The 16020-nt window shown below is 36.7% G+C and overlaps 1 protein-coding gene across 2 annotated transcripts in view; it reads right to left on the bottom strand.

The window, feature by feature from the left end:
- LOC150087312 (DNA polymerase epsilon subunit 3-like) overlaps window positions 1–16020 on the bottom strand; it is a 53095-nt gene that overhangs the window by 12667 nt on the left and 24408 nt on the right. For both annotated transcript variants that reach the window (XM_090371981.1, XM_090371982.1), the window contains exon 3: window positions 1335–1420. In XM_090371981.1, the coding sequence (XP_090228107.1) occupies window positions 1335–1420 (86 nt within the window). The remainder of the gene's footprint in view (window positions 1–1334; window positions 1421–16020) is intronic.

The following is a 16020-nucleotide window of genomic DNA, read 5'->3' as shown; positions in this document are numbered from 1 at the left end:
GTCATGGTTTCTGCTCCACCGAGTGGATAGACAGTGGCGTATTAGGCGTGAAACCTCCGAGAACAGACACCCGGACATAATTGTTGGTCAAAGGCAGGCTGGTGGGGGAGGCATTATGGTCTGGGAAATGTTTTCATGGCATAGCTTGGGTCCACTGATACCTCTGGAGGGCACCCTAAATGTAAATGGTTACCTATTGATCGTCACTGATCAGGTACACCCATACATGTTGACCGTGTTCCCTGGGGTCGATGGTATCTATCAGCAAGACAATGCGCCATGCCATGTTGCCAGAATTGTCCGTGAGTGGTTTGAGGAGCATGACGAAGACTTCAAGCTACTCCCTTGCCCCTGAATTCCCTGGATCTTAACCAAACTGAAAATGTATGGGACCACCTTGATCGACACATCAAATGGATGGATCCTCCACTAAAGAACCTACAAGAACTCCAAGTCTGCATGGTCACAGATACCCATAGCAACCTTCCATGGACTTATTGAGTCCCTCCCATGGCGGCTGGCTGCAGTGCATGCTGCAAAAGGTGCATATTCTGGATACTAGGTAGGTGGTCATAATAATGTGACTGGACTCTGTATATGCTTTTTGTTTTTTATTTATTTTAATAAAATTTATATACATAATAAGCAGAAATATATCTGCATGCGCATGTTTGAAATTTTGCACACTTAGCCTTTTAAACTGAAAAATTGAAGAGAATAAGAGATTGATGTTACTATTATGTCTGAAACTTTTTTCCCCCAATTTTCATCAGAATTAATTTTTTTTTGTTTTTTAATATCATCAAAGATGCAAAAAACGCATAGCATGTTTTAAAATTTTTAAATTTTTTATTAAAACTTCAAAAAGTACATACAATAAATGCTGCAATCCATTAAGAATAGATGAAATATTAGCATCAATTAGGCAGAATTCGAAAAAAACCAAAAGATTTTCCAAAAATAAAAAAGAAAATTAGGATACTCATCACATCAGGTAACCCTCCACTGTTTTTGTTACATTTTGGGTGCCACCACTGACATCTTAAATTACAATTTTTACATATAACTTTGCTAGCTATATCCTTTCCTTAAGATATTTTTTCCAATTATCCGAATAAAATTTTTGTTCAGTATATAAAATAAAATCCAATTTGAAAAGGTTTTTTTTTTTTTTTAAATACAGACTTCAGAATAAACAGAATAAAGGTACAAAGTCACAAACAGTTTCTCTCCTATTTAAGTACACTAATCATTATTAATATATACCCAAATAAATGAGACCTGAATAAATCAGAAATAAATATTTTTCAAGTTTCTAATAATTCAAATCTTACCATGAGGTAGCATACAGTACAAAAACACTTGCTGCTTTAGACAATGCAGTTTTGGCACCACTAGACACTTTGACACCATCAGGTAACTGAAATAAATAATATAATTACACTGAAAATAAAATACTACACTAAATATACCCAAAGAAGCTGCTATGAGGGGTATTCAACAAGTTATCTACCTTTACCAAAAATATGCTTAATATATGAAAAAAACTGTAGTTTTATTGTACTCTCATATAAATGTATCTTATATTTACACAGGTCCTGCTCAATACAGTACACTATTAAGAACAGAGATTTAAAGTAACCATCCCAAGAAATACAAAGATGTCAAGAAACTGGAGCTAAGGTGATAATATTTCTTAAGATGGTACTAATGTTATTAAGGAGAGGCAATCTGAGCATAAGGCCAGCATCAAATTTTTGAAAAAACACAGGAATGAACCAAAAGTAATTCGCTAAATGCATGAAAGCTATATATGGTGATGTTGCCCCTTCTCATATCAAACAAAATTTTTGTCTAAGCAGTTTAAATGGGATCAAGAATCCACAGAAAATGATCCCTCTTTGGAACAAACAACATAACTGACACACCAAATAATTGAACAACTGGTTATGTAATAAACATATTGAAGTGTCTATAATTTCCAGAATGTAATATTTCTGAGGAATTAGAACTGGCCATCCTCCATGAATGCTTGCCAGATCAAAGGACAGTTCTTGCTAGAATGCTCACACCTCAACTAGGAACAGTGCAAAGCTAAAATTTGTGAGGAAACTTTACACAATTCAGATCTATAAGGGCTCCTTTCAAGAATTGAAACTGGTGATGAAATATGAATTCTTCACTGGAATCCAGAAAGAAAAACAGGAGTCCAAGCAGAGAAATCACCAATGTCCAAAAAATTCAGACTCAACCCTTCATCAGTAAGCTCATGGCCACCATTTTTTTGGGATATGAAGGAGGAAAGAGCACATGTGCTAGATACTGTATGAGAACCATTTTTGAACTTTGCTAAGTAGACTCCTTAATTACTTAAAAATAATTGGTTTTTGCTTATTATTTTTGTTTCAAATTAGTAGTGCAGTTATACAAGTTATATTAGGCACATTCATAGCCAGGTGGACAGGAGCAGCAGTGCGTAGCACACGCTTCTTGATTAGGCCCGGGGTTTGAGCCCAAATACGGAGGGCGTGGAAAGGTCAGGGAATGACCACCGCATATCCCCGGAGCAATATGGCCTTAGTTGCTAATGCTCCTAAATAACAAACAAAACAAGGTATATTCCTTTTTATAATATTCCTTTTAAATAATGAGATCATTGCAATAAAATAAATATGATGAAATATTTCATATGTTACAAGTTATCCCCTTCAAAATATATGGAAGGCACTGTTCCATATATTTCTTGCAAGCAGGGAAACACTTCTGGAAGTCTTCTGTAAGCCCTTTCAATACTTCTTCAATGGATGGATTGAAAACAGGTTCCCATAAGCACAGTTTTCAATTTATGAAAGAGAAAAAAAAAAAGTCAGAGGGATAGGTCTGGCAAGTACGGTGCATGTTCACACACAGGGATTTGTTTTTTGGCCATAAACTGAACAGAGTGAATTGTTTGGAGGGAGCATGCAACCATCCTTCCACAATTCGTCTCTTCCTTCAAATGTTTTCATGCAGCCTTGTCAGAACTTCAATGTAGTATGTTAATATAATATTCAGCCATAATAATTCCTTTAATATCGAAGAAAACAAGAAGCATGGTTTTCCTTTTTGATTTTTACATTCTTGCTTTTTTTTTAGCATTAGTTGAAGCATATGTTGCAAGAAAGCAAGCCAAAAAAAAAAAAAAAAAAACACCTTCCCATTTCATCTATCCAGTCACTCCAAATGTTTGTCTGGTTCACCTTAAATTTATTTAAGCTATTAATTTCCACAACAACAGATGGAAGTCTGTTCCAGCAATCAACTACCCACTTGCTAAACAAACTTCTGCACATCTATTCTACAACTTTCTTTCCTCAATCTATGTGCCCTCAGGTTCTTAACCTGAGTAAGGCCATATTGCTCCGGGGATATGCGGTGGTCATTCCCTGACCTTTCCGCATCCTCTGTATTTGGTGGTCACGGGTTCGAACCCCGGTCTAATCAAGAAGCGTGTGCTACGCACTGCTACTCCTGGCCACCTGGCTACGGAGGCGCTTGTGGAATCTAAGGCAGTGTGCCTAATTGACATGGATTGCCAATGTAATGATGAGTCAGGTTAGAGTAACATAAGTACTAGGAAAATAAAAATGAGAATAAGTGTGTTATGTGGTGAGTATAATGAATAGCTATATACAAGGGGTGATCATTTAATTTGCAGACTGGTGCAAGATTTTATGCCTACCATGCAAACTTTCTGTAAGTGCCACTAGAGGCGCTCTCCCTGATCTCTACTGAGCAGACTGTGCGTGCATGCCAGTACTTGTCGAGGTAATGTTGCTCTCTTTACACAACACTAGCTCTCTTTACGCAACACTTGTTGAGCTAGTGTTGTGTAAAGAGAGTTTTTTTAGCACGTGTCACTGACAATCGTTCTGAAGCAAGTATCATGTCAGACAGAGATTGAACAGCGATGTGCGATTAATTATTGTGTCAGACAGGGGTTAAATTCACCGGAAACAGTTGAATGAAGCATATGGTATTGAGTGTCTTAGTAGGATGGCCATATTTAAATGGCACAAGCAAGTAAAGGCCATGAGTCTATTGCAGATGACCCAAGACCTGGTCAGCCTTCCTCCTCAACTCTTAAGCAAATCACAAACACCCAGGAAATCTTGGATAAAAACAGGTAAATTACACCTTGTAAATTAGCTGTTAGAATGTCCATTTCATATGGTAGTGCTCACAATATTGTGAAAGATTACGTGAAAATGTAACAAATCTGTGCCTGCTGGATTCCTCACAATTAGACTCCAGAACAAAAACAGCAAATAGCAGACTTGTGCAAAGAAATGCTTGATCCTTTTGAAACACAGGGTCAAAACTTCTTAAATTGAAGTGACTTGTGATGAAACCTGGATTTTTCACTATGATCCAGAGACAAAACAACAGTCAAGTGAGTGGAAGCATTCCGAAGCATTTGGAATTTTGAGCTTCTCGTTTCGCTGATAAACAAATGGTGCTTGTGTTTTTGATAAAAAAGGCATTCTTGTTACACATTTTGTGGCTCTTGGAACACTATGAATAAAGAAGCATACTCAGGTTCTCAGAGTCAAACTTTACCATACCATTCATGAGAAATGTCAAGAACTTCCTGGTGTGAAGTGGTTTCTCCATCAAAACAATGCCAGGCACCATATGGCTATTGTGCAGACAGTGATCATTGCCATAGGTGCCGAGGTTCTGCCATATCCTCCTATTCACCAGACTTAGTCCCATGATTTATTCCATGTCTAAAGCAAAATGTTTCACGTCTGACAACAATGCTTGCAGAGCCATAATGGAAACACTTCGCAGTCTTTCAAAAAATTGCTTGCAAGAAGCATTTAATGCATGGGTATGACAGTAGTGAAAGTGTGTAAAGTTCAAGGGAGAGTATTTCAAGGATAAATCCACAGAAGATTCAGATGATGACAATTAAGATATGATCTTGCACCAGTCCGTGAATTAAATGAGTACCCTTCCTAGACAAACAGAGTGGGTCATTAAATCAGAATGTCTTATAAATGGGGTATTTTTAACTTTCCAGATAATGACTGGAATTTATGGCTTGGGTACTCAAAGTATCAGAACTTTCTAGATTTATTGGATGACTGTTTCTACATCAACTTGTTAAAAAGGCAACAAGAGAAACCAATACCCATTAACTGAATATCAGCGGTGATGCTTCGTGCATTTGGAATCCCTAGATAAAGGAACTAGATGGTGATGGTCATAGTGTACTGATGTGGAATTTATTTAAAATATATAAATACTGTCAAGGGAAGGGATTTTGCTTTTAATTACTTTCGAAAAGGTGACTATAATACTGTTACAGTTTTTAAATTCTTATCAAGGAGATCAACTGATGATAACAGTTGCAGATTCTACATGCAAAGTGTTTAAGGAAGTAATCATAGAAACTACTTAGCTTTATATACCAACTTAGAGATATTATTCAAGGTTTAGACTTATATGAATGTCATGTGAATTAATGAGATTAGTAGCAATGAAGAAAAAAGCATGGGATGATCATAAATCATCAGGGAACACAAAAGCTATAAGTATGAAGTCTACAATAAAGTGACTAAAGGGTCAGACAGGCTAAGGTAGATTTTGGCATAGAAAAGTAGCAAAGTATTCTTTTATTATGTTAAGACTGAAAGGAAAGGGACAAACCATTGGCCTGCTGGATATGAATAGCATAACTACTGATGATCCAGTCCAAGTAGCTGACAAAATAATTTTTTTGCATCTAATTCAAGCATGAAGAAGTTTTTAGGAATGGGGATACCAAGAGTATATCTAATTCTAACTGGGAATTGAACTATTTCGGTTATAATAAAATCTGGTGATTTCAATATAACTGAGAGGAAAAGTAGAAAAGAAACTGTTTGAGCTAAAAGTAAATAAGACATCTGGGGCTGATGGAGACTATCCAGTTATATTAAAAGAAGTAGCAAAAGAGGTAAGCAAACTCTTAGTCATAATTATGAGAGCATCCTTCATAAAGGGGATCAAAGGACAAGGTAATTACAAACCTGCAGGCTTGACTTCTATGCAAGGAGAAAATAATGGAGTCATTGTTAACAAGTAATGTAGTCAGGGCATGTCTTAGGCCTAGACAAATTCGGCATGTCTACAGCCTGTACTTTGAGGAAGGGGTCTATAAATAGCAATGGACACAGCCAAAATCAATGATATCCAATAGTGTAACAATGAGAATAAGTGCTGGTGTTCCTTATAAAATATGCAAATAAAATATACTTTCAAATTGTAACTTCTGGTCAAAAAGGAACATGCCGCTGATATCTTCAAAAGTGGCAGCTGCTTTTATGCTGATAATAATGATGTTAAATTGTCAGCACCACAGTATATTAGTAAAATACCAATGGCAGTATCATACATCTCACAAAAGAGGCACTCCACCTCTTATATGTAAATTTATTTGCTTTACATTTTTATATTGACTGCAGTTGTAATTTCAGATTATAATGTTATTTTTTATTTATTTACTTTTTTTTATTATTATTAAAGTAGGGTGTGGGCCCTCAGAAAATATTTTACCTAGGACCCAAATACTCCAAAGACAGATGTAGAGTATTCAGTAATACTGAATACTCAGATTTTTACATTATATACTTTTTCACAATTTTTACATTATACTTAGATTTCAGCAATGCTTTTGAAACTGTTCCACATGAAAAAGCCTGCTGTAAAAATTGAAGCAGTGTGGCATTAGAGGGTAAATTACTGCTATGGACAAAAAATTGGTTGGGTTGTAAGAGAAGGTAAAGGACAAAAAATTGGTTGGCTTGTAAGAGAAGGTAGTTATTAATGGCCACTGTTCTTAAAGGAACAATGTTATCAGTGGAGTCCCTTAGAGTTCGATGCTGGGCCCCTTACTGTTTTCAATATTTCTTAACAATAGTGAAGTGGAATATCAAGTTTAATGTGTAAGTTTGCTGCAATGCAATGCAATGGTTGATAGAGTGATTAATGAATCATAGGAGGCTACTACAATAATACAGTGAAATTTAGTGAGACTTAAAATTGATAAATGTAAGGTATTGCATCTGAGCAGCAGCAATTCTAGAATAACATTCAAGTAATAGAGAACAACAAAAAAAAAAAAAAAAAACTAGGAATAATTGTACAGTCCAAGACAAAGTTCTCTGAGCAGCACAGTTGGGCTGTTAAGACACCTCAGGGGGTTATGTCAGTGCCTACTCAGGACCATGTCTTGCTTCTTGACAATTCTCCTATACACAAGTCTCACTGCAGCACCTTACAGTCGAGACCTGCCCCCCCCCGTGATTATTTTCTCCTTATAAATCTGAAGAAACTCCTGAGTAGACACTGACTTTCAAATGAAAATGGTTATCTTAAGGAAGCTATGAATGGAAAAGCAAAAAGATTAGTCAGGAGTGTAATGGTCCTCTTACTAAGAAAGACTTGAGTTCTATAAATTTGTGGGGGGGGGGCATAAAGGAATAGAGAAAAGGGAAACTGACATAAGATATCCTGCTTCATGATGACAATGCTCCTATACACAAGTCCCACAAAGCAATTACTGCTCTGAGTGATTGCACCTCCCTACAGTCCAGACCTGGTGATTATTAATTGAAATCTGAAGAAACTCTGGTATAGGCACTGATTTTCAAGTGATAATGATGATCTTAAGGAAGCTCTATATGACTTTTTCAGAGACCAGAGCAAAAGACTTCATTTCTTTGGGTATTTCCTCTTTGCCCTCAAAATGCAGGAAGGCACTGGACTTAAAGGGAAATATATATATATATATATAATGGAAAAAAATAAAAAATATATACAAAAAAAGATTCAACTATATTGTTTCTTGATTACCAAGGTAGATAACTTTTTGAGTGACCATCATAACATAAAAGGCATCCTAAAAGGATATAACCAACATTTGACTTTTTACTACTTATAATCTCCAATTCATTAAGAAAAGGTAACATTGGTATAGCATAAGGAGAATTTTAAAAACCCAAAAACTTTTTTTTCAGAAATAAAAAAGAAATAGGTGGGCCCCTCATATGTTCAAGGAGTTTGGGTCTGCCAAGTTAATACTGTATTTAATTCCACTGTTGTGTATGGAATAATGTGGATGTATAAATTTGTAGAATTTAGACAAAATATTTGTAAGAGGTTCCCCAAAATAGGTGCACATGGGAAATTTTTTGAATAATGAAAACCAAAACAGCAAACAAGATTTATCTATTTTCAATTAAAAATAGCACAATGACAAGGAGAATAAATTGAACGAACTTTGATCTAACTGAGCCACTGCTTCAGATTGCAGCTGGTCCCAAATGTGGACTTTCAGCAAATCAGAGAATGATTAAGGATGAATTACAAAGGCATCAGATAATAGAAATGGGTGAATAGCAAATATATATATTAATTAAAAGTATATTAAATATATATTTGTTAAACATAACAAATGACATCAGTACCAAATTTAAAAATCTGTTGACAATAATTTTGAGACCCGGTAACATGATCTATAACTAAATTATGTGAAAATAATCAAATGAACTATGGAGTACCAAAAAAAATAAAAATAAATAAATCTTATTACAGAAAAACTGCTTACATGCAACTAATTTCATCTATATGATCTCTAAGCCATTTTATCTATATGATCTTGATATAGATAAAATGGAGATCGTTGTAGTGTCTGCCATGGAGCATCTTCTTTGCCCATTTTTCTAGCTTCGTTTTTTCTGTCTGGGTGGGAGGGGACTCCTAACTTAGGTTGAGTGGGGGTATACTGCTTGTCTATCTTCCTTATGGCCTGGTAGAGTGCTACTGTGTGTTTCTGGAAACAATCATTTAGGTTAGCAATAGCTGTTTTCTGTTGCTCGATGCTCTATCAGGCCTCTTCCTCCTTTCCAGTCTCTCCACGGCCGACTTCAGGCGGTGTTGACAGCTCTTGGTCATCATTGTCCCTGTCTTTCTCATAACATCCTCCAGCTTGGTGTTAGTCCAATCTATGACCCCGAAGGAGTATGTTAGCACTGGGACTGCATATGTGTTTATGGCTTTATCTTCCCTCTGTTCAGCTTTGCTTTCAGCAGGCTTCTGAGTCTCTAATGGCATTTTTCGGTCAGGCAGACCTTGATTTCCTTGTGCTCTAACTGCAGAGCCTGCATCATTCCCAGATATTTGTAGGTCTCTCCCTCTGTTATGGCTTTGATCTGTTTACCAGTCTGCTGCTGGTAGTTTCAGATGACTAATTTTCCTTGATGCAACCTGTAGGTCTTGCATTTGTTTAGAACAAAATTCCATCCTGATATCATTGCTGGAATTCTTCACCGATCTGGAGTATTTGCTGGAGTTGCTTCTCAGTTGCAGCGCTTGGTCATCCATGTAAATCAGGTGAGTGAGGGTGTACAGGTTCTTCCTTCCTTCTTTGAGGCTATATCCAATACTTGCTGCTGCTGTTGAGCATGGTGGATAGTGGGCTCAGGGCATCTCCCTGGAATATTCCTCTCCTGATGGGGATTGGTCTGCAACCTTAAATGGTGGTACTCCATTTCGCCATCGTTGCTCCTAGGAAGTTTGTCACTATCAGATTGACTTTGTAGATCTTCAGCATCTCTGTTAGCCAGCTATGAGGCACAGAGTCGAAGGCCTTGCAGTAGTTCGTGTAGGCCATGTACAGGTTGCGGCACTTCTTGTAGGCTTGCTCTATAGCCACGGTATCTATGGTTAATTGTTCCTTGCATCCTGTGCTCATCCACTTGATTCCTTTCTGCAGTTCGGCCATTATGTTCTGGCTCTCCAAGTAGTCTGATACCTTCTTGGTTATGCAGCTGGTCAAGATCTTGTACATTGTTGGGAGGCAGGTGAGGCCTGTATTTTGCTGGGTATCTTCATCTTTAGGCTTCAGATATGCAATTCCTTGAATGAGAAACTTCAGGATTGTCTCTGGGTGCTTTATCATTCGGGTGAACTGCTCTGCCAGGTGCTTGTGTGTGCAAGTGAGCTTCCTGTACCAGTAGTGGTGGATGTTATCTATTCCTGGGGTTTAGACAGTTGTGGGAGTTCTTGAGACTGCTTTACTTCCTCCTGAATTTCCCACTCTCTCATCTCTTGTACGTCCTTGGTTCTCTTCCATTCTAGTTCTATCCAGGGGGCTCGGCTGTTATGTCTTAATTCCCTGCTCTATATGTGCCCCAGAACTCCTCAATCATCTGCTTGGATGGTCCATTTCCTTCTTTTTCCACCTTCTACGAGTCTCCTGTAGAAGGCGCTTTGGTCCTCATTGAAGATTCGGTTGTTTATTTTCCTCTGCGAGCTCTCTTCATATTGGCATAGTCTCTTGCTGAGTGTGAGGAGGTTCTGCTTCAGTGTGTCCAAGTATTCTCCTATTCTCTGATTTTTAGTCTCATGTCTGCTGTCTCTCTTGAGGATGCTCTTCACTTTTCCGACCAATTTCTTACTCCTATTACCCCGTTGCTACTGGGTCAATTGACCTACCTTGACTCTTAATTCTTATATCTTCTGCTGAAGTCTTCTTTACCAAGCTAGCAGTTCCTTCTGTTTTCAGTTCTTCTTCTGCTGATCTCTCATTTCTCTTCTGCTGATCTCACTTTCATCCTAGTGCTATGAAAGTGCAGTATATGGCTGTGTGGATGACTTCCAGTGTTGCACCATTGTTGTCAAGGTAATGTGGTGTGTTATTTGCCGATTGAAGTGGTCTGTGACTCTCCACAGGGTTCTGTTGGACCTCTGCTTTTGTATCACATGGGTCTTTGTGGGGTCCATTCCTTTAAATTCTGTTAGGGCCTTCTTCCACTCATCTTCTCTTCTGGATATCATGACCTCATCTCTTTCCATTTCAGCTGCTGTGTGTTGTATTTCTTCTTGCTCTTCCTCCTCTGGTTCGGTAGTAGTAGTATGTTCTTCCTCCTCTGGTTCTGTATTGACCATATTCTTCTTTCTTTGTAGTTGATCACACACATCCTGCTTGTTTTTTTCCAAGATTGCAGGAGCAATCAGGTTCTTTGTGACAGTGGTCCTTCTCTGGTCTGCTATTTGCAGTTCAGCGACCTGAATATCCGGGAATTGTTCCAACCACTTGGTATGTAGTCTCAACCTGTACATTGTCATATCGTTCTCTAGCTTCATTATTTCGTGGTATGCTTGCATGATGCAGGTATTCATTTCGATGCTCCACTTCATGCTTTGGCATTTTCTTCCTTCCTTGGGTGGTCACTAGTGCAGTTGCATAGGAAGCATTTCCAGTTAGTGGAGCTGATGGACTTGACCTTCTTCTTCATATTATTATTATTATTATTATTACTGGCATATGATGCAAGAAAGCAAACTTATACAAGCATCAGCCAAAAAAAACATCCCACCTCACCTGTTGATCCCTCCAAGAATTTGCCTAATTGTTCCTTGAATTTATTCAAAGTGCCCACTTACACAATGGAAATTTGTTCCAACAATCAACCACTTTGTTGATTGTTGGAACAAGCTGACTGCCTTAAATTCAACTTCTGCACATCTATACTGCAACCATCCTTCCTCGATTTCAATTTATAACCATTCATGTGTGCAATATGAGCAAGAGGAAGAATGCCATTAGCACTAAGCTTGCTCAATCCAATAAAAGGTTAAACACCTCAATCAGATCTCGTCGCAGGTGCTTAGTTTCCGCATCTATTCTACAACTGTCTTTCCTGAATTTGAATTTATGACCCCTCAGGTTCATAATTCTGAGCAAGAAGAAGAATCCCTTCAGCACTGAGCCTGCACAACCCATTCGAGGCCTTATACACCTCATTTAGATCACCTCGCAGGTGCCCCTAGTCTCTAGATGCTACAATTTGCAGAACTGAAGCCTGTCTTGGTAAGACCACTCATTCATTCCCTTCACCAATCTCATTGCCCTTTTCCGCACCCATTCCAGCAGATCTACATCTTAACTAAAAGATGTACAAATACCCTCAGGTCTTTTTCATTTTCCACTATCTTGAATGTAGTACCACACATTTGAAATATTATTACAGCTACCCATATGTAGTACCTTGCACCTGTCAATCATAAACTTCAACTGCCATTTCTCGGCCCATCTGCCTAATTTTTTTAGATCTTGTTGCAGTAGCTTACTCTGATTACTCATTAATCACCATGCCAGCTTTTATTATCTGCAAACTTAGTAATCAAAGAAGCTACTAGGTTTTCTTACCAACAAAGAAATTCTGTTCAAAGCTTAGACATAAATGGATGTTAGATAACCTAGTGAGACACGTGGAAGCGAAGGAAAGTGACATATACATTATGAGATTATACAGAAGCCTATAGTACATATAAATTAGTCTGTAATCAAGTCACAAAGGAGGTTAAGCAAACTAAGCAGATTATAAGACGTCTATGGCACAGAAAGCAAAGAAAAACAGCAAAGACTTTTATACTTCTATTAACAGTAGAATCACATTGGGCCACTGGATGTCAATGAGTTAACTATTGATGACCCTACTCAGGTTAAGGACAAACTGAATATGTATTTTCCATCTACATTCACACATAGGGAATTTTTTAGGGAGGGGATACCAGAAGTTTATCAAACTCTAACAAGGAACTAAATAACTTTGTGATAACTGAAAGGAAAGTGGAGAAGAAACTGTTGAAGATAAACATAAAAAAGCACCTGGATGGAATCTATCCAATTATATTAAGGGAGGCAGCAAGGGAGCTAAGCAAACCCTTAGCCATAACTATGAGAGAATCCTTGGATTCAGGAGAGGACTCTATGGACTGGAGATGTGCAAATGTATCTAGAATTTATAAAGGGAGATCACAAAAGGCAACATGACTAATTACAGACCTGTTAGCTTAATGTCTATTCCAGGGGAAAATAATGGAATCACTGGTTAAAGAAGTAATGCAGGACTATCTGAACAGGAATGCAGTTACAATGCAATCACAGCATGGATCTGTTATGGGGCGGTACTGTCTACTCAATCTGATAGGTTATGTATGATAAGTGACCAAGGAACTGGATGCAAACGATAATTTTGATATCATATACTTGGATTTCAGGAAGGCTTTTGATACTGTTTCACAAAAAAGCTTGTACAGAGTTTGTACAGAGTAAGCTGTACAAACTGGAGAAATGTGGCATTATGGGCAGGTTACTGCTAAGGATAAAAAGGTAATTAATATAAAAAGGTATTGCAGCCATTATCAACCCACTGCAGGATGGAAGCCTCCTCAACAATTCATGCTGAGGGAAATGGACCATAATCTGCCACGCTGGTCTAGTGCAGGTTGGCAGATTGACCATATTTAGCAGTCAGGGGCTTGAACCACGGTCTACTCAAAGAGCGTGTGCTACTGCACTCCCGCTCCTGACCGCTTGGCTACGGGCACTGCTCTTCGTGGACTAATGTTATTAGTGGAGTTTCCCAGGTTTCAGTGCTGTTTTCACTTTTGGCCCACTTTTGTTTTCAATATTTATCAATGATATTGATAAAGGTATATCAGGCTTAATGTCTAAGTTTGCAGATGATACAAAGGTTAGCAGGTGGTTAACAAAATTTAATCATCACGGTTCCCTCTAAGCTGCGCGTGTGTGCAGCCATGGACTGATTTCTATGCAGTTGCACAGCTGCTTTTACTTCCTGTGCACACTGCCGACATACTAGATGCGACAGGAGTATTAGTGGAAGAATGGATATAGGAAGGGGGGGGGGATAGCTCATGCCATAAGATTCGCTACTGCATGACATGTTCCCACATCTTTTATTTACAAATACATAGTGCACTGCAAATACATAGTGCATAGTGAAAAGTTATATGTGTTGATTTTTATTTATATGAAAAAAATTATTACATTACAAATATATAAAGGACTGTAGCAGTTGTAGTTTATATTGTATGTTTTTAAGGTGAGTTTATTGTTATAAAAATAATATAAATACCATATAATAGGGAAGGTCAGCATTTTTACATTCCGTCCACTCAACAACACACATACACACAGTATGTGTGGGGGTAGGTGTATAAGGAATGTATTGTGATCGTGAAAATTTTTCGAAGTTGAGTTTTTTACATATTAATTTTTACAAATATGTAGGCGGAATGTCAGAGGATCCACCATTCTGATTTTTTTTATGTATAACCAAAAACGTTTAGTATTACTTAATATTTTATTAAAGTAAAATATGAAAAATTAAACTTTTTTATATTTTTATAAACTATTTTAATAATGCATTAAAAATTTCTGATTTTTCCTAATATTTTATAATAACTTCATTTACAAAATACAGAGAATTAATAAAATTCTTTAATTTTAAAATTTTTCAGATAAAAAATGTCCAAAAAAAAACTGAAAAAAACGTAAATACTGTAAATAAAAAAACTTGCAAAACATTTAAAACAGATTGGCTTTTAAAACAAATTGATGCTGAAATTCCATCATTAAACAAAAAGCAAAGCCTAAAACTAGGAGATATTTTTCAATACAATGAAGAAAATGGTGTCGTCTTGTGTACTTTTTGTGCAGAAGCAAAAGTCGCAGGAGAAGTTTGTACAAGAAGAAAATGGGAAGAATGGAAACTAGATTATTTAAAACGACATCTAAGTCAGAAGATAGATGCAGTTACCAAGTTACGTAATCTGAAAAAAGGTCGAATTTTAACTATTTTGATGGAAACTGTGGAAGTACATAACATAAAAAAAAGGAAAGAAGTGAACGATTGAAATCGTTCACTTCTTTGATACAGTTAAAGTTTTAATTAATGATGTGACATTAGGCATAAAAATTAATGCATCAATGAACTCTGTACAAGACATTCATGAACACATGGAAAAATTTATAGATATACTTAAAAATTGGAGAAGCAAAAATTATTCATTTGAATTTTTTGAATGTATAAATTCTGTTCTCATAAAAAATATCCTGAACGAAATAAGAGAATCTACTTTCCACACTTTAATTGTAGATGAAAGCACTGATATTTCAGTACAAAAAGTATTAATTTTGTATTTTAAATTGAGTGAAAAATGAAATATTAAAAACAGTATTTGAAGGTATTTTAAAGCTTAAACTGTGACAGTACGTCCATTTTAGAAAAAATAAAAAAATTTTACGACGAATATAATCTTGATATTCAAAAGATGGTAATCTTTTGAATATCAATGTTCACATCAGATGGGCAAGTGTTACGCTTGGAAGGAAAAATGAAGTAGCAGCAATTTTCAAAAAAGAAATATTACATCTATCTGAACAATATTGTGTTGCACACCGAGAAGATTTAGGACTGGACGACGCATGGAAAAATGTATCTATTATGCAAGATATAGAGACGCTGCTTAGAACTGTATACACAATGTTTACCAGGTCTAGCATAAAAAAGGAAATTAAGAAGAACTAATACAGGTTACAGAACATGATGTTGTATCTTTTAGACCATTAAATGAAGTCAGATGGTTATCCAGACATTTTGCAGTTGATGCTAGTAGTAAAAAATTATGAAATATTAATCGAATATTACAATGAGCAGGTTAACAAATGTAATGATCCTATTAGTAAATACTGTTTACAAATTTTGACAAATTCACAATATCATGTGGCATTAATTGCACTCAATGATGTATTAGGAGAGCTTGCATTGCTTTGCAAATATCTACAAAAAAGTTGTTTAAAAATTATTGATGCACATCGATATGTTCAAGCTAAAATAAACAAATTAAGAAGCCAATATCTTGGAAAAAATATTTTCTGGAGTGAAAATATTATCAAAAATTCAAAGTGATGTTGACACTGTAGCTATATTATTAGCCATATGGTGCAAGGAAGCCTGAGGCTTATGCTGCACCAGCCAAAAAAAAAAAAAAATCTGAATTACCCTGAGAGAGAGAGAGAGAGAGAGAGAGAGAGAGAGAAGAGAGAAGAGAGAGAGAGAGAGAGAGAGAGAGAAGAGAGAAGAGAGAGAGAGAGAGAGAGAGAGAGAGAGAAGAGAG

Source organism: Mastigoproctus giganteus, chromosome 4 (genome assembly GCF_048544385.1).
Source record: "Mastigoproctus giganteus isolate SK-2022 chromosome 4, ASM4854438v1, whole genome shotgun sequence".
In the NCBI taxonomy this organism is placed as follows: domain Eukaryota; kingdom Metazoa; phylum Arthropoda; class Arachnida; order Uropygi; family Thelyphonidae; genus Mastigoproctus; species Mastigoproctus giganteus.
The sequence above is the reverse complement of the archived record's forward strand: the minus strand, read 5'-3'. Positions and strand labels throughout refer to the sequence as shown.